The sequence below is a fragment of the Myotis yumanensis genome, unplaced genomic scaffold (assembly GCF_028538775.1).
Source record: "Myotis yumanensis isolate MYYU_CA2020_CCGP unplaced genomic scaffold, mMyoYum1.0.hap1 SCAF_11, whole genome shotgun sequence".
Classification (NCBI taxonomy): domain Eukaryota; kingdom Metazoa; phylum Chordata; class Mammalia; order Chiroptera; family Vespertilionidae; genus Myotis; species Myotis yumanensis.
In genome coordinates, this window is record NW_027223762.1 from 7,070,449 (window position 1) to 7,091,248 (window position 20,800).

At 39.5% G+C, this 20,800-nt stretch overlaps 1 protein-coding gene across 2 annotated transcripts in view; it reads right to left on the reverse strand.

Moving 5' to 3' along the window:
* The window catches only part of WDR35 (WD repeat domain 35), a 47,438-nt gene that overhangs the window by 8,978 nt on the left and 17,660 nt on the right, over positions 1-20,800 (reverse strand). The window contains exons 11-22 of one of the 2 annotated variants that reach the window (XM_070428723.1): positions 20,525-20,557; positions 20,103-20,163; positions 10,595-10,739; positions 9,762-9,831; positions 8,652-8,705; positions 6,728-6,837; positions 6,063-6,273; positions 5,461-5,541; positions 3,013-3,149; positions 2,264-2,467; positions 1,252-1,398; positions 464-596 (exon numbers count right to left, since the gene is read on the reverse strand). In XM_070428723.1, the coding sequence (XP_070284824.1) occupies positions 464-596; positions 1,252-1,398; positions 2,264-2,467; positions 3,013-3,149; positions 5,461-5,541; positions 6,063-6,273; positions 6,728-6,837; positions 8,652-8,705; positions 9,762-9,831; positions 10,595-10,739; positions 20,103-20,163; positions 20,525-20,557 (1,386 nt within the window). The remainder of the gene's footprint in view (positions 1-463; positions 597-1,251; positions 1,399-2,263; positions 2,468-3,012; positions 3,150-5,460; positions 5,542-6,062; positions 6,274-6,727; positions 6,838-8,651; positions 8,706-9,761; positions 9,832-10,594; positions 10,740-20,102; positions 20,164-20,524; positions 20,558-20,800) is intronic. The other variant, XM_070428725.1, reaches the window with a different exon arrangement.

Sequence of the window (20,800 nt, forward strand, 5' to 3'; positions counted from 1 at the left end):
GTAGTTTCTCTTTTTTAACACTAAATATTTTATTGTTGAAATTAAAAAAAAGTCAAGCTCTCTTTTTTAACTCTTGTTGCAGCAAATTTCAAACATACACATACTAAGCACCAGACACAGCCTGGACTATTTGAAAACAAATATCTGACCACATATCATTTCATCTGTAAATCTGTCCTGGTTCAGCTAAGTTTTATAAGCAATTTTATAAAACGGGTAAGACTACGCAGAACTGTGATCACGTTAAAGTAGCAGGAATGTTACTAGGTTTTCCTCCATTTTTAAGTATTCTGTAATACTGATGTAACGTTTTAGCAATCAAAAGCATTGTTCCACATGTAAGAAACTAAGATTATAGATTAATTTAAAATTTTCCTTCCCACAGAGGATATATCCTGACTATAACATAAAAACCTTATAAAGTAAACTAACAACTTCAAAAACTTCAATTTACAATACCCACTGGAAGCAACTTATGGTTTTCTGGAAGTGAATTGGCAAGATTCTCCAATCCCTCACAATCTTCTAACATGTAATAACACTCAGCTAAGCGTTCCTGGTTTTGGCCTTGTACGTAATATTGTACAGCATTCAACCTATGGGAGAAAAAAGGAAAACTTTTAAAGCTAATGTGAATCTCCTGATAAATAGCACTTTCACCAAAAAATGTTCCTTCATTAGAATTACTAGGATTATTCTAGTCAACATCTTCAGTTACAAAATGTCTTGGAAGCATAGAAATTGGGGGGCGGGGGTGGAATCTAAAACTGTGAAGCATGCTTTAGTTACAACACTCTTTGAATAGTCTTAATACTGTTTTAATCTGATACACAGTGGTGCTTCCAGACACTGACATCAATAGAAAAGCATACTGCTCAAAATGAAAACTGAAGAATAAAAGCCAATGACTTCTGAAAGTAATCTACAATAACAAAATAAGCCAACATAAAATGCTGTTTTCACTTTTTCGGAAATGAATCATAGAATGGCTTAGAATTGCACACTGTGGTCTCAGACAGGAAGAGCTGCTGGGAGTTAAGCTCAAGGTTTTTGAGTTTGAAACTCCAGAGTTGCACAGAGCTTATCTAACAATTGGGAGCATCTCATGCCCAACGTGAACCTAGAGCTACTTGAAGTGCAGGACCCAGGAGGGTGCTCCTCATTTCCTGAGCATCATTTCCTAGGTAAGAATGCCGGCAGCTACGTTCCACAGGCTGTGATTGGCTGAGTGGGTCCAGACAGGTTCCTTACCACTTCTGTCGGTCAGCAAAGTAGTCTCCGATGGCATTGTGGGCTTGCTCAAGGAGACTGTCGTCTGCATCACCAGACCCAGTTTTCAGGAGCTGGAGTACTCTAAACCAATCTCCCAACTTCAGCCGGAGGCCAATAGCAAGATCTCTGCAAACAGAGGCATTCCTTCATTTACTAATTCATTCATTTGACAAATATTTATCAAGCGCCTACTATGTGCGAGGTCCAATTTCTAGGGTACTGAGAATACACAGCAATGAACAGACAGACATGGCAATTCTCCAAACATTTTAGAAACTTAACCTGACCAGGTAAGAAGCAATGGGGAGAACCTGGAATAGGGAAAAGGAAACAATTTGCCTCCTTCTATTTTCCTGGACTTCCAATTTCCTCAGCAAAATAATGACTTCAATAATAATCACTTCTTTTCATCAATTTCTTAGACATGATCAGGTTTATTTAAAAACCAAACATATAAAATCATGTTTGGCTTTATCTTTCTTTTCAGGGCTTGAGTTATATTAAGGGCCTCTCACAAGTACAAATAATATGAATAAAAATTAGACAATGTTTAGAGCTGAAATGAAGTTCATACATTATTTTATATAAATCTAAAATAAAATATAAAGAGTAAAACTCAATCCCTAAATACATTTGATTTTTATTTCATGCTCCTTGACAACAGTAAATTAAATAATGGCCTAAACCCAAATAATGAACTGTGTAATAAATGAGAAAAGCCCCCAGTCACTGTGCTCACATGATTATTTTTCCTACCAAGGGAAAAAATCTACCAGGGCCAGCTATTCATATGTGTGAAAACTAAGAAAACTGCCCCAAATTACAAGCCATAAATTAGTGAGGGGCATGTGGAATATCTAGGTTGTACTCCAAACTGAAATGATTTTCTAAAAGAAACGGTTTGGTACCGTTAGTCTGTTTTACATTCCTCCTTCATAAAAAAGCGATGACCTCTGGCAGTACCCCGGATGCCGGCACGCTGAGCACTGACCTTCTGTCCATGTCAAGATACATCTTCTCAGCCTCTTCGAACCTGCTGAAGTAGGCAGCCACTTCCGCCTGCTTCATGGCCTCGCTCTGCAGGTGGCCCAGGCGCTTCACAAACTTGATGCCCTGGTAATCTTTGCAGTGCACAAACGCTTGCTCTGCCGTGTGCAAATCCAGCTTCTGGAGAGCCGCTTCGGCCAGCAGGAGCCTTCAGAAAAAACGAATCCGAAAAGTCTATGCAAATTCCTGATAAATGAGTCTTGCACCAGAACTCAATGATCATATCTATGGTTTCCAGTGAAGCATGGTGGGAAGCGATTATTCTCACACATCTTTATGCCCACTTCATTTAATATTATGCCTATTCTGAGGTCTTCCAAATCTAAAATGAATTTATCTTAAAAAGAAGAACGAGAGCAGGAAGGCCATCCCGATGGAGGCTGGCAGGAGAGGGGGCCAGAGCTGAGGGTTTAAAAGCACCCACCAGTCCTAGCCGGTTTGGCTCTGTGGATAGAGCATCGGCATGGGGACTGACTGGTCCCAGGTTAGAGTCCAGTCAAGGGCACATGCCTGGGCTGTGGGCTCGATCCCCATTAGGTGGCGTGCAGGAGGCAGCCAACCAATGATTCTCTCTCGTCATTGATGTTTCTATCTCTCTCTTCCCTTCCCTCCCTCTCTAAAATCAATTTTTAAAAAATTAAAAATTAAGAAGAACACACCCACCAGCCACTTGGGGAGAGTTCTACTACCTACCAAAGTCGGGGGTGCGGATTGTCCTCTATGAACTGAGATGCATCTTCAATTCCCACCTTCTCAATCAATGCTCGGCTATCTCGCAGGGACCGAATCTCAAAGTTAATTATGTAATCCTTGTTGGGATGTTCTGGATTCTAAACGTAAAGATGGAAAGAAAAAACTTCAAATAGTTGCCTTTGGACTATATGTTTCTTTTTTACAGTTTAACAAAAAACTGCACCGTAGTGTAGGCAAAACTTGGAAGCAAAAGAAGTCCCCCGTGTGGGTCCTTTGAGTTACCCAGAAAACATGCCTCCTAGGCTCTCAGGCTGCCTGTGGGAACAGGGGACAGTGGTAGGAGTCCCTTTCTAGAAGGGACACTCAGGCAGCCTGGTTTCCCTCAGCTCAAACAGTCTATGGTCTATTCCCGAGGCACTGCTGACTTCTGGCCCAAAGCCTCTGCCCCTCCCTCCTTCACCTCCCTCCCAGCCTGGGCAATGAAAGGGTTGCTCCACGAGCAGCTGAGCAGCAGCAAACAAAAGAAAAAGAGCTGGTGTTCATTGCCACTTTTGTTTTGTAATTTAGTAATCTAACAACAACAACAAAAACAAAGGCCTGTCTTGCAGGGAAAAGCTAATGGCCAAAGAAAGGAACCAAGTGTTTATAATGAATTCAGCACCATTCTAGCATTCCAAGTAATGAAAAGCGAAGTGTAGGGAAAATGAGAGCCCTGGGTGTCAACAGCAATGGCTCCCCAGAGACCAGTTCTCTGAAAACGTGAACTGAGCTGCGTGGACCTCTGTTCACCCTGCCACGAAACCACTGTATCTAGAAGCTGGGAAGTTCTCAGGGATCTCCAGGCACCAAGGAGGAAGTAGTATGAAAAGAGCATGAGGTTGGGACTCAAACAGACCTGGCTCAAATCCTAACTCCACTGCTTTCTGGCTGACAACTCTTTGTAGGACCTGCCTACCGTCCACGTCCTACAGATGTGAGGCAGGAGGGTAAGGGTGAAGGGTGAGAGGTGAAGCTTAAACGCTGTCAGTGTCAAACATCAAAGATGAAGTGTGAGGCATTATATCATCTCCACTGTGAGCGTGGGGCCCTTCTCCACGTGGAGAGCACTTCTGCCAACAAGTAAAGACAAAGGCCTGGCCCTGTTTAGATTTGTGAAAGAACAGAACTGGTTCCATCTGCAGTTACTGTCCTATTTAAATTGAATACATAACAGCAGTGAGTATATATTTCCCTTTCATCTCTTATGAATGAAGAGATAAGGCCTTTTGCTTGTCTTCTTTCCCAAAAGATTTAAATATGAGACTAAACAACTACCAAAAAGCCAGTCTCCTTCCCGCTCTCTCACACCATTTTCAGACCAGCTGGGGAGGCTGCCCTTTCCCCCCAAAGCCTCCTTACGGAAGTAGAAACCTTTTTACACCTTCTAGGTGCCTGTGGGCCCATCACCCTTGACATCCAAATCGAACTTTGGGTGGGGTCCATCCTGCTGCTGCAGGGTGGTCATGATATGGGAAAGAAAAAAACTAGTTCATAATAAAATGGCTATAATTACATAGCAAACCAAAATGTGAAAACATGCTACAAACTGCAACTAACTTCTGGAAATTTAAAATCTATTCTGATTCCGAAAAATATACAAAGTACATATAAAAAGTAAGTGCTTAGGATAAAATGAAGCTAAAACGAATTCTCAAGTTATGCTTAATGAAGACCAAAGCAGGGGTTTGAAGAGGTATCTTGAACCAGAAATAGGTTATTTTTTTAAAACCTGGAAAAAATGAAAAGATGGTGAATTTTCAAAGAAAAAGTTACTCAAGTATCCTAGAGACAGAAAAGGACTAAGTAAATTATCAAAAGTTTCTTCAGGACCTCTTCGTTATTAATATAAAAATGACAACAACTAGCTACCATTTTTGAGCTCTTGGTCCTAGCACTGTGCTAAGTGCTTGTTACACATTATAAATCACAATCCTATCAGATAGGTGTTACCATTATCCGTACCTGATAGAGGTAAAAACTGAGGCTTGTAAACAGGAAAGTGACGCTCTGAAGAAGAGGGAACTGTCTAAAGGTGCACAGTGACAGCAGGTGGGACCCGATACACTGACTCCTCAATGCGTACCCCTAACCGGGACCCCACACTGCTTGCTGCAAAATTAATCCCAGTTAAGCCAGCAGCAGAAATATAATTGTTTTTTAAGAATTACCTTGCCCTGGCCAGTATGGCTCAGTTAGTTGGAGTGTCATCCCTACCAAAAGGTTGCCAGTTCGATTCCCGGTCAGGGCACATGCCTGGGTTTCAGGTTCGATCCCCAGTTGGGGTACATTCTTATGTGAGGCAACCAATCGGTGTTCCTCTTCCACCTCAATGTTTCTTTCTCTCTCCCTTTTCCTCCCTCTAAATAACCAATAAACCATACCTTCCAGTTAGGATTAAAAGAAAATTACCTTTAATATCTCGTCCAATAACACAGATTTAATTTCTAAATCCTCAAAGTTGCAAATATATCCAGAAGTCTGAATGGGTTCCTTTAAAGACAAAAACAAATGTTATACTTAATTATATAAAATTTTCCTTTTTCAACATAAAGCAAAGGAATGAATAGGAGAGTGAGTTAACCACACGGGGACCACAGCCAGCCAGGTCCTCCTGAATGAGAACAGTACAGCATGGTTTATGAAGAAACCCAGTCAGTGGTAAGGTTATAAAAATTCATCTAGCTGTAAATCTCATAGGAATCTAAGTGCTAGCCAAGCCAGACAACAAGCTCAAATTTAAAAAGAAGAAGGCTGCTCTGTTAAAACTACTTAAGAAACACTTTCCACAGGCACCGACTTCTCAGAGGACGTAGAGAACATGCAAAGGATGAGTACTGTTCCCCCGTAAGACCAAGTATTTTAAAACTCTACGGAAATGTTTCTGTTTACTTTCAGAAATTCATGCAGACAACACCAATAAACCTCTTGCAGAAACAAAAGAGAAATACCCAGGTCTTGATATTTGTACCGTTATGATTTATGTACCGTTAATGCTCATTTCTTGTCTTTACCTCAGGATCCAAGTTTCTGAAAACATACATTCTTGTTTTCTCCATCATTGCAAACAAATCAGGATTATCTCTGGCCCACTTCATATCCCAGACATCTTTCCGCTCCAATTTCAACAGCTCGCCAATGACTTGCTGCCCCGTGCTGTCCGTTACCCGTGCATCCAAGTCAAAGAAGGTTAGGACTCCTGAGTTGTCTATGATGGCAAGACGGCTACAAATAATGAACCCGGAGAAGGGGAAATGGTAAGTTACTATCAGCGATCATGAATATAAGTATGACCCAGCAATCCAGGTAGAAATGGCTTTAGATTAAAAAAAACTGACTTCAAACACAGTTTTACAAATTTGATAGAAGACGTGGACTACTCTCCACTTTGCTTCCTTGTAAGGAAAAGATATCCAAGGAGATTAAAGCAACTGGCATATAAATAACTTAAACATTGCACTAGCATTTCTATATTTTGCCCGATTAGAGAAAGACATCTAAACCAAATACAGTACCAAAAATATAAATATTTAAATACTAATACAGTATAGTCAAACCACACTGAACTATAAGGCAAGTTCAAACACACACATATCTTTGATTTTATTACATAAATCTAGCAATCCACACTGATAACGTCTAAGTCACACATTTGCTTGAGGGGGGCCTTCAGACTTACCTAGAGTTGCAGTTCAGCGATAACTGGTTGGCTCGACAATTAAGGGAATATTTCTGAATCAAACCAACATTAGGAAGACTGTATCTCTGGATGGCGCCAGACTCACGACCCTATGGAAATTACTTTTGATTATTAAGCAAATTTCCACAATATTTTAAAGACCAACATTAAATTACAACTACAGGTCTCTCTATATGTTCATAATTTGTTTCAAAATCAAAGTGATGGTATCATAGCAAATCCCCTTGTGATAGTGAATCATGTTTCTGAGTACATATTTCTCTCCTACGTTAATCAAAACCTTTTAAAAGTGGCAGAAGGTGATCCAATTGTTTTCATGTAGCATTCAAAAGAGAAGTCAAAAATCTAGTTCTTCAATAATATACGCATTCTTACATCACAAGGAAGAAATAGCTAGCGTTATTTATAGTTGTCTAGGGTAATATTCAGGGTACATTAAAGGCTAAAATATAAAGCATCTACTGCATTAAATTTCATATATAAGATCACTGTATGAAACAGTTGCTACTGAGAGTCTATCTGATATGTGTTAGGAAGATTATCAGAAAGCAATGATACAATTGTATTAAATGTGCTTAAAAATGAAATCGAGTATAAGTTCCTATGCAACTCTGTGCAGGCCTTAAGGAGCAAACCACCGTTTTCAAACCCTCTGTGCCCCACGCCGAGCCCAGGCAACAGGGCAGCGGAGGCTCCTGGCAGCCGGTCTTCCCCTCATCCCTTCCCCTGCCACAGAGCAGCGCTGCTTTTGCAAACTGACTCTCAAGAGGGGCCAGTCAGAAAGGCTGGGGAGAGCTAGGGGAGGGGATGGGGAGGATATTTTCTAATGTATAAAAGAGACGTGGGTGTTAAAATATTTAATATATCGACAAAACAAGATTTTGTTTTTGAAAAAGGTGGTCCTGTGGCTTAACACATTTGAAAAAGTGAAAGTTCTAAAAACTGTTTACATTGCAACAGTGGAAAGAGGTGTTCAATGCAGAGGACATCTGCTCCATCAAAACTTTTGGCTGATATTAAAACTATTTCAATGCGTTTCTTATAGGTAGGTTCTCATTTGGGAGCTAGGTCAATTTTTGTTATTGTTCTGAGTTGCAAGTTACTATTTTCTGCAAATGTCAGAAACACACACAAGTATTTTCTTAAAAGCCACCCTGCCATATAGCAAAAGAGGAAACAAGAGATTCCACAGACCTCTGAAACAAACTGCTGAAAACATACACCAAGTTCATTTGGTGAGGAAAAATGAATACCACGTTCTTAAGATTGTTTTCCCCCTTAAACTAGTTAACTAATGGCTATAGCACATAACTAGAGCTGGAAACAGACACCATGAAGGCTTGGTTTACATAATTCAAATTCAGTGACTCTACCAGCATTACTATGTCAAAGTCAACATTTATCTCTAAAATTAATATTTTCAAATGTCAGAACTCAAGAAAAGACACTATACACTGATGTTATTTGAAAGATTCAGCAAAAATTTGCCATGCACATCTTTATTTTAATGGCTAGCAAACACGCTACCTCTTCACCCTAAATCTTACAAAAGTAGCTGAGCCAAAACACTTTCTCCAATGTGAACTAGCAGGTGACATAGAGGAGGAAACCTCTAAACCTACAACCACCACCTAACCCACCCCACTTCTGCTAACCCTTTAGAGGGCTCATTCAACCCAGTGCCAAACTCTCCCCACTGACCCTCATTCTATTGCTTTTATAAACAGCTTTTTGCAAAAGATGAACCATTTGTGAGGCAATCTTTAAGACTTTCTTATTTCTTATGTTTGATTCAATTAAACACAAAGTGCCCATAAGATGATATTCAAACCCAAAACATGTTGCTTTGCTCTATTTTTACAATTTAAACAACTATTATTCAAAAAATTTTTTCACAACTTACCACAATCAATGTCTTATCAGATGCAGTTAAGGCACAAATTGGATCCCTTGTGCCCTAAAATAAATCAATTTGTTATTCTTTAACAAATATTTATTGGATGACTTATCTGGTAAAAGGTAGTATGCAGTTCAACAATACGTTTTCTAGCTTAACAAACTTTTACTAACCTACTATGTGCCAGACACTAAACTAAGCACTAGAGATACTAGGATGAAATCTTTACCCTCAGGGATTAGTCAAAAGTCTACTGTGGCCTGGGCTAGTGTGGGTCAGTGATTGAGCGTCAACCAGGTTGCAGGCTCGATCCCCAGTAGGGGGCGTGCAGGAGGCAGCCGATCCATGATTCTCTCTCATCATTGATGTTTCTATCTCTCTCTCTCTCCCTTTCCCTTCTTCTCTGAAATCAATAAAAATATATTTTTAAAAAAGAAGTTCACACAGTAGTTATGAGATCACAGAGGAAGGAGCATGGAGGCAAAAACCTGAGCTTAGTCATAAGAGATGAACAGATGATAGAAGGACCACCATGCCAAAATGAGGGAGGGAGATGGCCTGGCACTGTCACAACCTGGATGGTACTCAAGAGGTTACGCTTAGCGAAAGGAAGCCCATCTCTAAAGGTCGCATGCTACACAATTCCATACATAAAACATTCTCAGGGTGTCAAAACTAGAGATGGAAACAAATTATTGGTTGCCAGGGAACAGGGATGGCGTAGAGAGGTGTGAAAATGAAGAAGTAGCTAGCACAAGGCACACATACAAACAATAAGGAATCAGATCATAGTAATATTACCAGTGTCAATTTCCTGATTTTGGTATTATACTATATTTATATAAAATGTCCCATTTGAAGGAAGCTTGGTAAATAAGTTCTATGTGCTATTTTTGCAACTTCCTGTGAGCCTACAATTATTTTAAAATAAAATGTTTTTAAAAATCAAGAGAAGAAAAAGTAGCAGATCTAGAGAAAGGTTTTCAGAATAGAAAAATGTTTAAAAATTACTAGGATAATATGCTATCACTGGAAAAAAATTCTTTTACTGGCCTCAAAATAAAATTACAGTATTTCCAAATCTACACGTTCGACGGCAGCAATAAAATCACCTACTTGAATGGCTTTATTATAATCAAGCACTCCATCCACTGATCCAGAAGGACTATCATCAATATGATAGATTCTAGGGGGGAAAAAATCAGAATTTCAAAGACAGTGTAAAGGTTATACTATTTCATAATCTCTAGAAAAGTTAAAGGATTGGATGACACCAATGAATATTGTTACTTAACATAAATGCCATTATTTTAAAGAATTCTTGACAATGCTCAATCTTATAAAGGTAAAAATTATCTACCTACCAGGTGAGAGACAGAAACCACCTGACCAGTGCACCCAACCTAAGACCTCGCCCATGTCTGTGTCTAAGGACCTGCCCCTCCTGTGGTGAGGAGCACTAGAATCACCCCTCCTGTCCCGGAAGGACCTGCACCACCAACACACAGGCCTTAGCGGACTCACCATGTTTCAGTAGAGCATCGTAGCTCTAATTAGTGAGAGCAGATGGGTGAGAATAGCCATTTCCTTATAAAAACACAGATTTCCAGTCTTCATCTCTAAGGGCTTTCTTTTATTATACCACTTACCTCTCTTTTATTTTGATCAATTTAAACAGATACATTTGAAAGCTATTCAGATTAACTGGAAAATATTATTTGTGTTCATCAAAACAATTTACAGTTCTCAGGCATGACAATTTATAACTAACTCTGTGTGATTTAAATGTGATCTAGTTGAGGACAGCATTTGAGAGCTTGCCCCCCAGCATATGTTGTCAGTTCGGCTCAAAGAAACTTATTAAAAAATAGAAAAAAATAAAAATAAAAAATAAATATTATAAATATGATATGGTTGAGCTTCTAAAAAATATGCAACAAAAGACATACCTTTCTCTTCCTTCTTTCCGAGACCGTGTCATCTGATTGATTTCCAACGCTGTGAGCTTCTTTGACACACGATATTGCCAGATATAAAATGCTTCTTTTGAAGCTGCTATCACATGGGTTTTGGTCATTGCAACAAATAATGGAACTATTAAAAACATTAGGACAATGAGGTTACAGTCAAAGGACTTCAGCGACCCCCGAGTTCAACCGCTCCTTTTACAGACTACATACCCCACACAGTCTGGGAAATCAGATGAGAGTCAAAAGCTTGTAAAACCATACAAAAATGTTCATTCAAAATAGGTCAAAGAGCTAACCATAGGACTCTTAGAAAAAAATGTAGGAGTAAATCTTTATGACTTTGGGTTAGGCAATGGTTTCTTAAATATGACACCAAAAAAGCGCAAGCAACAAAAGCTAAAGTAGGTAAACTGGACTTCACCAAAATTAAAAACATGCATGCTGCAAAGGACAGCATCCACAAACTGAGAAGACAGCCCACAAAATGTAAAATATATTTACAAATCAAATATATGATAAGGGATTATATCTAGAAAATGTAAAGAACTCTCATACTTCAGAGACAAATAGCCCAATTGAAAAATGGGCAAAGGATCTGAACAGAAATTTCTCCAATGAAGATACACAAATGGCCACTAAGCAAATGAAAAGATGCTCCACAGCATTAGCCGTCAGGCAAATGCCACAGGTACCACTTCACAGCCACCGCACTTGCTAGAATCAACAGTCACACAAGACCTGCGTATAGACAAGGATGTGGAGAAATGGTTGGACTGTCCAGTGGTGCACACCCTAGCAGTTCCTCAAAATGTTAAACACAGAATAACCATATGCCCCAGCAATTTCACTCTTGGGTATACCCAAGAGAAATGAAAACAGATGTCCACACAAAAAGTCATACACAAATGTTCGTAACAGCGTTATTCATCATAGCCAAAAAGTAACAACAGCCCACATGTCCATTAACTAATAAATGAAAAATACAATCCCAGTCCTTCCTCCCTTCCCCACTACCATTACTGCTCGGTGTAGGCATTTACTACACCTTCTCTCTGATTGCGTATGTCTTATATTTCCTCATTAGTTTAGAAAAGAAAACCTGGCCAGAGTGGCTCAGTTGGTTGAGTGCCATCCTGTGTACCGAAGGTTTGCCAGTTCGATTCCCAGTCAGGGCACATACCTGGGTTGCAGGTTTGATCCCCAGTTGGGAACCTAACAAAAGGCAAACGTTCGATGTTTTTCTCTCCCATCGATGTTTCCCTCTCTCTCCCTTTCTCTCTCATATCCTCAGGTGAGGGGGAAAAAAAAGAAAGAAAATTCCCCAAAGTTCCTTCCTAATTTAGGAATATATTCTCCTAAACATGTAACTTTTTTTGTATGTTCTGCTTCTTAGAGCACATTTAGAGGAGCTCCTACTGTGTACCCTTTAATGAAACAGATAGTCTCATCAAATCCATCCTACAGATAAAGAAATGTAGAATTAAAGAAGTAAAATACTTGTCCAAGGTCACAAACAAAATAAACAACATAAAATTAAACATAAATTCACACAAAATATATAAAAACAAAAAAAGTCCTTCATAAAAGATCATTTTAGTACCTAATTTCTAAAGTAATGATTTAAATGGTACAAAAATTAGTCTTCTACTCATAATTATTATGAAAAGTCACCATTTATATGTCCAGAATAAACAAATGGTGTTAACTGCAGCTGCCATTTATGGCATTCAGGCCACAGGCCAAATAAAAGACATTAAGGCAGTAAAAGACTTAGAAACTGAAGAAATTAGACCCATGGTATAATGTTAAATAGATTAACACCTTGGGAATTCAAATTCAAGAATTTTTATATGCTAAATAACTCAGTATAGTGAATCATATTTTTTTTAAAAATTTCCTTGCCCTAACCAGTTTGGTTCAGTGGATAGAGCGTCGGCCTGCGGACTAAAGGGTCCCAGGTTCGACTCCAGTCAAGGGGATGTACCTTGGTTGCGGGCACATCCCCAGTAGGAGGTGTGTAGGAGGCAGCTGATCAATGTTTCTCTCTCATTGATGTTTCTAACTCTCTATTCCTCTCCCTTCCTCTCTATGAAAAAAATCAATAAAATATATATTTTTTAAAAATTTTTTCCTTATACTCGTCTCAGATTTTTCTATTAAAATGTGTACAATTTCCAAACCCTAGAGGGAGACAGAAGCCTTCCAAATGGGGAACAACTGGTTGGAAGGCAGTCGTGGCAAAGCTGGTGGGAGCTGAATGCAATGACTCAGCAAGCCAGGCCGCTCCGCTCAGCTTTCGCTGACTCCGTCATTGCTAAATCGTTAGACCTTTGCGAATTCTTAGTAAATTCTCTCACGGAGACTGATGCTGTAATTATTGTCACATTACAGCCCTTAATGTCATGCAACGTTCTACAAACTATAACTGCTTTCCAATAAAACATCACTTTTTATAAGCATATTAAAGCATTTTTCTAAACAATGTTTACCTACAATTATAAAATACTAGAGGCCCGAAGCACAAAATTCGTGCAAGAGTAGGCCTTCCTTCCCCTGGCTGCTGGCACCAGCTTCCCTCTGGCATCCAGGACCCGGGCTTCCCTCACAGCCCCAGCTTTGTCCAGAAGGTCATGTGAAGGACATTCGGTCTAATTAGCATATTATGCTTTTATTATTATAGATACTCATATCCCTTTATTTCAATTCATCCTAAGTAATCATGAGTTTATCATTAGCCTGATTAATTCAAAATTAAAATGTTATACTTTACAATGAAAGTCAGACTTCTTGGATTCAAATTAAAAGCATTTTAACTCTGTGGCCTTAGATACAGTACTTATTCTCTCTGAACTGTAAATTAAAGGTAATAATACCAACCTTTAGAGCTGCTTTAAAGATTTAAAAAAATAATAAATATAAAGCATAGTATGGTGCCTGGCATAGAATAAATGCTTAATAACAATTTTAAAAGTCTGTATTTATTGAATTTTTCAAAATTATGCTAGGCATATAATTTAATATATTAATTATAATTATATAGTTATAATATATAACATAATCATATTCATATAAAATTAAAATATGACATCTATTTACTCACAACCAGCCTCTCAGGTAGATAGTATTATTATTCCCACTTAGCAGATGAAGACACTTAAGGAGAAAATGGTTAAATAACTTGCTGAAGTTGCACAGCTAGAAAGCAGTAGAAGCTGGGATACAAACCCAGTTAATCTGGCTCCAAACCTATGCTCTTAACCACTAGGGCACACTGCCTTTCCTTAAGGGTTAGCGTTAGGTGTGGTTGCTATTTTTGTTTTACTGGTATTACCCACATAGGTTTTTCTAATAAAGCCATATTCAGATCCACTAGTCAATACAAAAAAACAAATACAAATATATCTAAAACATACTAGTAGGTTCTTTTGAATCAATATGGCAGTAATTTCAGCAAATTCACATGGGTAGCTAACCCTATCAACCTAAATTTGCTAGATCTCTATTAAAAGATCCACCCCTCCAGGTAGATTAGTGCTTAGTTTCCTAGACCTAAGCCTCTAGGACACGGTCAGAAGAACAAATTTCAGCAGATAGGACAGTTAGGAAGAAAACACACCAGGATAAAAGCACTCCATGTCCTTCTCAGCTATTCAATATCTGGAAAGAGAAACTCAAAGTATCTACAAAGATTATTGGAAAAACATCTTAAGAAAGTAATATTCGCATGCGGAGGACTGAAATAAATGTCTGCATCTGTAACGTTCCCCCAATTTCCTTCTTACTCATTGCTCAGCCCTTTAAAGAGCTGGTAAACTGAGGCTGCACTGAAATGTTTTCATCATAAACGACCCCTCTCTGACTACGCAGAAGGCTCGGTGCTTGTGCTGCGGCCCGTCCTTAGAAAGCTCCTACTTGCTCCCGCCACAGTGGCTGCAGCACAGGCCCCGCACATTTTTCAGGCACTTTGCATGCCTTCATTCCCCTGAAACGCTGTCTTCTCTCCTTAAACGGCACCTGAAGAAGTGCCCTTCAACACTCGGCTTAAATGAAGCCTTCTCAGCTGATAAGATGTCCCTGATGTCCTCATGCACTGATAACTTACCCACACCCAGCCCAACACCTCGCAGGGGAGTGATGGCCATTGTTCAATGGATTAACTATATTTTAATTATTTACTTAGACAGCCTACAGGAAATGCCATGATTAAGTTCTTAGCCCTCCCTGTACCAAGTATAGTACATGAAACAATATCTACTCATTGATGGTTTACTAAGTAAGTGGACTGTATTTTAAATATTTTCATATGCTCGATAAACATTTGTTATGGGGCAAGTACAGTCTTAGGTAGTGGGGATATAGAAATCAATAGATGTAGATCTTTAAGAAGCTCAAAATCTTGTGGGGGAAGATAGAGAAGAAAGTCAACAATCAGTGCAGAGTAAATACTTGGAATAGAAGCACACCAAAGATATTTTTAAGGGATCAAAGGGAGAACACCAAATGTTGGGGTCCAACCCCAATGGGTCCAGGGGTCCCCAAAGGTGTGGACGGAGTCGGCGAAGAAGGAATGACATGGAAACTGGGTTCAGTTCATCAGCATAGCGAGGTTCTCCCTCCAGGATCTCCAGCGATGTTCTGGTCAGGATCTCCAACCAAGTTCTGTAGCCAGGTTCTGGTTCTCCAGCCAGGTTCTATCCAGGTTCTTTTGCCATGTTCTGTCTAGGTTCTCCAGTGAAGTTCTGTAGCCAGGTTCTGTCCAGGATCTTTTGCCATGTTCTCTGGCTAGGCTCTGGTTAGGATCTGATGAGGGTCTGATGAGGATCTGATGTGGATCTGATGAGGAGCTGATGATGATCTGATGAGGAGCTGATGAGGAGCTGATGTTTATTGTCTTGTTACATCCGTATTTATACCAGCCGATTTTAATCCCGTCAATTTCTATTACAAAGGTTAGGGCGTTTCTTATCTCCATTCCAGGGAGTAAAGATTATGTAGCTCAAGCATGATTGTTTGTAGTTAAAGTGATTAACTACCCGCCTGGCACTTAGTTAAGGAGCTTTATCCCCTCCCTAACTTCAGGGGAAAATCCCTACCTGGGAAAACCACCTTTTTCGGAGAGGTGACCTTGGTTAAAACACATAGCGCCAAGAAGGTGAGCAAACATATTAAGAACAATATGCCATATATGCCAGGTCCCTTGAAACAGCAAGGATGGACCGGCTCCCGGCAAATTCCCCCTTTTTTATTTTTTAAATGATAGCGCATGTAAATCAGTGGCCACCTCTCGGATTGGGTTGTTTAAGACTCGGAAGAAGACTGGCAAGCAATGACAGTGAGCATAGCTATAAACATAGTGGATGGAGCGCACAAGGAGCCTTGTTCCTGTAGAAGGTTGCTGGCCTCTTTAGTCAAGGGATTTTAGCTGTCCTCAAGTTGGTGGTTTGGTTGTCCTTGTTGATCTGGCTAGTGGGCAGCGTCATTGGCGACAGGCTTCCCGAAGCGTCAGCGAGTTGAAGGGCTGCATCAAAGGGTCCATCAGGGCGGAGTCAGCTGTGCCCTCTGGGTTGGCCAATATGGATGATACCAGGAGGAGGAGGATGAGGAGGAGACGGAGGGTGGTGTGATATAAGGTCGGATTAGACGGTCTGGAATCCACACAGGTGAGTCTGCATCCTGTGGAAATATACAAGCATCTCCTCTCACCCAGGTTAAAAGTACATCAGGTCCCTTCCAGGCTCCTGTAAGTAAGTCTTTCCATTTGACGAAATAAGTGAGTTTCTGCTAAATGAAAGTTTCTTTTGCTGATTTACTCAGAGTCCTCGGACTTGGCTGAGAGATTAGCTTCCACTTCTTGCTTTTCTACCATCTGTTGGGCCTCAGTTGTTAACTTCTTCAGCTGACCCCATGTTGGCATCTCAGTCTCTTGCATAGCCTTCCTTTTCTTCTTTTTTCCGCTTTTCTGTCATGGGGCAACTCCAAGTCTTTGGAACGATGAGACAAGGAGCTTCTCTGGATCCATTGTGGTGACGCACATAATGCATTTACTCAATCCAAGGCAGGCATTAAAAAGAAAAAAAAACCAAATGCTCTCTTGTATCCATTTTAAGAGTAGGATTGGTGCTTTCTGATATTACTGGAGTCCTGATCTATCACCCCAGGGAGAGCTTTCCAATCCTGCACTTTTCCGGGGTGGAAAGGCTGTAGTGGGGTTAAGGATAAGGCTCCTTGGGCCTACCTTCTCCCATGCCTCTACATTTACCTTTCCGGCACCTTTCCTTCCTCAGAAAAGCATGGACATACTTCTTGTATAAAACATTCCGTCTGACTGGGCGTAACCTTAACTCCTCTGCTAGCAAGCATATGTGTTAAAAGATCAATACAGAGTCTTCTTTCTTTGGACTCAGTATGGCACATCTTCTCAATCTAAGGATCAATACAGAGTCTTCTTTCTTGGACTCAGTATGGCACATCTTCTCAATCTAAGTTCTGTACTATCCACCTTCTTACCCTACTTATCCTCTATAGGGGGGTCTGTAGCACCCTGGTGGAGTCCTATCCGTCCCGAGTGTGGGGGTTTTCAATGGGGGGGGGCTTACCTAGGGGAATCCTGTTCCAGGGGTTCCCAAAGGTGTGGACAGAGACGGCGAAAACTATCCACCCTCTTCCTACGGTGGAGTCCTATCCGTCCCGAGTGTGGGGGGGCTTACCTAGGGGTCCCTGTTCGGGCGCCATATGCTGGGGCCCAGCCCCAGCAGGTCCAGGGGTCCCCAAAGGTGTGGACGGAGTGGGTGAAGAAGGAATGACATGGAGGCAGCGTCCTGTTGATCAGCATAGCAAGGTTCTGCCGCCAGATTCTGTTGCCATGTTCTCTCGCTAGGTTCTCCAGCCAGGTTCGGTCGCCAGGTTCTGTAGCCAGGTTCCAGCCAGGTTCTATCCAGGTTCTATCCAGATTCTCCCGCCATGTTCTGTCTAGGTTCTCCAGCCAAGTTCTGTAGCCAGGTTCTGTCCAGGAGCTTTTGCCATGTTCTCTCGCTAGGTTCTCTAGTCAGGTTCTAGCCCGGATCTCCAGTCAGGTTCTGTGTCCATGTTCTCTTGCTAGGTTCTCCAGCCAGGTTCAGTTGCCAGGTTCTCTAGCCAGGTTCTCCAGCCAGGTTTTCCAGTCAGGTTCTAGTCAGGTTCTCCTGCCATGTTTTCTTGCTAGGTTCTGTCTGTAGGTTCTGTCTAGGATCTCCAGCCAAGTCCTGTCTCTACGTTCTGTCTCTAGGTTCTGATGAGGATCTGATGTGGATCTGATGAGGAGCTGATAAGGAGCTAATGATGATCTGATGATGATCTGATGAGGAGCTGATGAGGAGCTGATGTTTATTGTCTTGTTACATCCGTATTTATACCAGCCGATTTTAATCCTGTCAATTTCTATTACAAAGGTTAGGGCGTTTCTTATCTCCATTCCAGGGAGTAAAGATTATGTAGCTCAAGCATGATTGTTTGTAGTTAAAGTGATTAACTACCCGCCTGGCACTTAGTTAAGGAGCTTTATCCCCTCCCTAACTTCAGGGGAAAATCCCTACCTGGGAAAACCACCTTTTTCGGAGAGGTGACCTTGGTTAAAACACATAGCGCCAAGAAGGTGAGCAAACATATTAAGAACAATATGCCATATATGCCAGGTCCCTTGAAACAGCAAGGATGGACCGGCTCCCGGCAACCAAAAAAGGGGTAGGTACAATACAACAGAGTCCTACAAACTAAAGTTCTTTTTAAAAGTTCCCATAGAAATTGACAGGAGGAAGAGTAAGCGACAAAACAAAAATTATTCTTTCTAGAACAACATCTGTTACACACTTTTTTTGCTTTAGCCTCCAGTCCTCATAAAAATTTGACACAGAAACTTAAAAAAGGAATTTTACAGTATAAAAAAAATTGTTGAGTCTTGGCTGAGTTTACTTTGGCAGTAAATCAATGAAAGAACTGTTTGTTAAAACTTCAGCCACAGAGACTGCATAAAAAAAGTTTCTAGACTCAAACCTACAAATAATCATGCCTTAAGCATTTGCCATTTGATGAAGGTGAAGAATTTACATCTGGCTTTATTAAAAAATAGAATATGTACAATCAAAATTGCTTTGAAGCTTATCCTATCATCATTATGATTCTGTTAAAACTTGATATTAAAAGAAAAAGAAAAAAAAGCATATAATCTGAAGGTTGACGGAATTCACCCCTTAGACTTTTGTTTCTAATAAATGAAGATATTCATGTGACATGTCTGTAATAACTTTAAGCTAAGCCTTTTAACAAGAAACACTAATACACACACACATACACACACACAGGGTATGCCAACAAAATGTATACACACACTTTGAATAATTACAAAGGCAGTGCTTATTAAAATACATTTCACTTTCAAAATTGAGCTGTTAAAGTGTGTATACATTTGGGGGGAACACCCTGTACATATACATATAAATATGCCCATGTAGCAACAAATTTAGGACATGAAATTGAGCAGTTCAAAATATAAAAGTGAGTTACCAAGTCCCTAAACATAAAGTATAAAATCTCTGAGGCCGGTAATTATTTCCCACATTTGCTTGTATTACCCAAAGCGGTCAGCACAAAAAAACACTTAGAAGGCAAACACTGACATTTGATTGTTAAGTCCAAATGTGAAATCTGGAGGGGGAAAAAGAAATGTCTAGTTCTCAGATTCAGAACATATGGGTTTTCAGCTTCTGAAATCTAATCATTCTTCTAATACCATATCCAATAAACTACCATACGCTTTCAAAGAAAACCATTACTTCTGGAGGTTACAGTGAAACAGTAGAAAAATATTTGGTAATGGTTTTTAACAGAATACTTAGAATAAGACTTGTAATTTTTTAATGGTTACCTTCATAGCATTTGGATACAGGGAAGGGTATATCTAACGTAACAAATATCTGAAAACAAAAACTCAGGCATTTTTAAAGTTGTCCCTATTAACAGACATATTTCATTGAAAAATTCTGGAAAAGGCAAACGCACTTTTACAAGCAGCTAAGTGTTTTTAATAGAAGAGAGGTATTTACAGGCAGTTTATTAATATTAAAAGTGGTTTAAGGTTAAGGGCAAAATTCTTTCTATAATCCTGTTTGTTGCATACTAATCATTACGTGGCATATCAGTCCCTATACAATTATAATTCCCATTTAAAGCAAATAATAACAGCATAGCAGTTGTGAGATTATTATGGCATTTAGATAAAGTAACCTTATAACTGATTGTACTTCCCAGGATAACTTCTGGGTAATTCAGTGAGATGGAGCATCATTAACAATTGTTCCATGATGACAGGCATAAACTGGGCCTGGCAAACCAGGAAGTACGCTCCTTGTTTTAGAGAATACCATTCTAATTTAATAATACCACTGTTTAGTTTTTAATTAGCTTTACAAATAAAACTTGATTAAAGAAGTAATAAATATTAACATTTCCTTACCAATATCAATGTATTTGGGATCCAAGGGTGTACCAATAGAATTACAAAGAACTAGCACAAACTGTGAAAAATAAAACAAAAGGTATCAGAACTCCTGCTTAAGGATAATAAAGGAAATAATGCTTAACATAGCGTATCTCTTTTTCAAGTATCACTAACTGAGAGATAATGGATAAAATTGTTAAGTCAAAGAACAGCAGAGAAATATAATCTATAGCATTAAAGATAAAGAAATATTAATTTAATCTAAACCAAAGCTGATTTCTCGATATTGGAACTCTGTGGTTTTTAAGAGGCTACTTAAGAAACACAAATACACTGGCTACTTTCATTATTTATTCTTATAAAATTCCTGAACAGCTATAACATCAATATTCATTTTTTTCCTATGATCAGCTTTAAGAGCTAATTTAACTTGTTACCGTTGCACCAAATGTTTCCGTCTCGCACTCCTCCTTTGAAGCAATATATAAATGATGGAGAAATTCAGAAAAATTCAGTGAATTTAGAAAAAACATAATCCAACCTAGTGAAAATGACTCAAAATGCCCATTAGTTAACACATATTCAAATAATTATCAGTAATTCATATTAAGAAAATAATCAAGCATAATTCACACTCTACATCATATTATTTTTATATTTTCGGTATTAAGAATATTATTCTCCGTAGATGTTCTCTTGACTAGGATAATGAT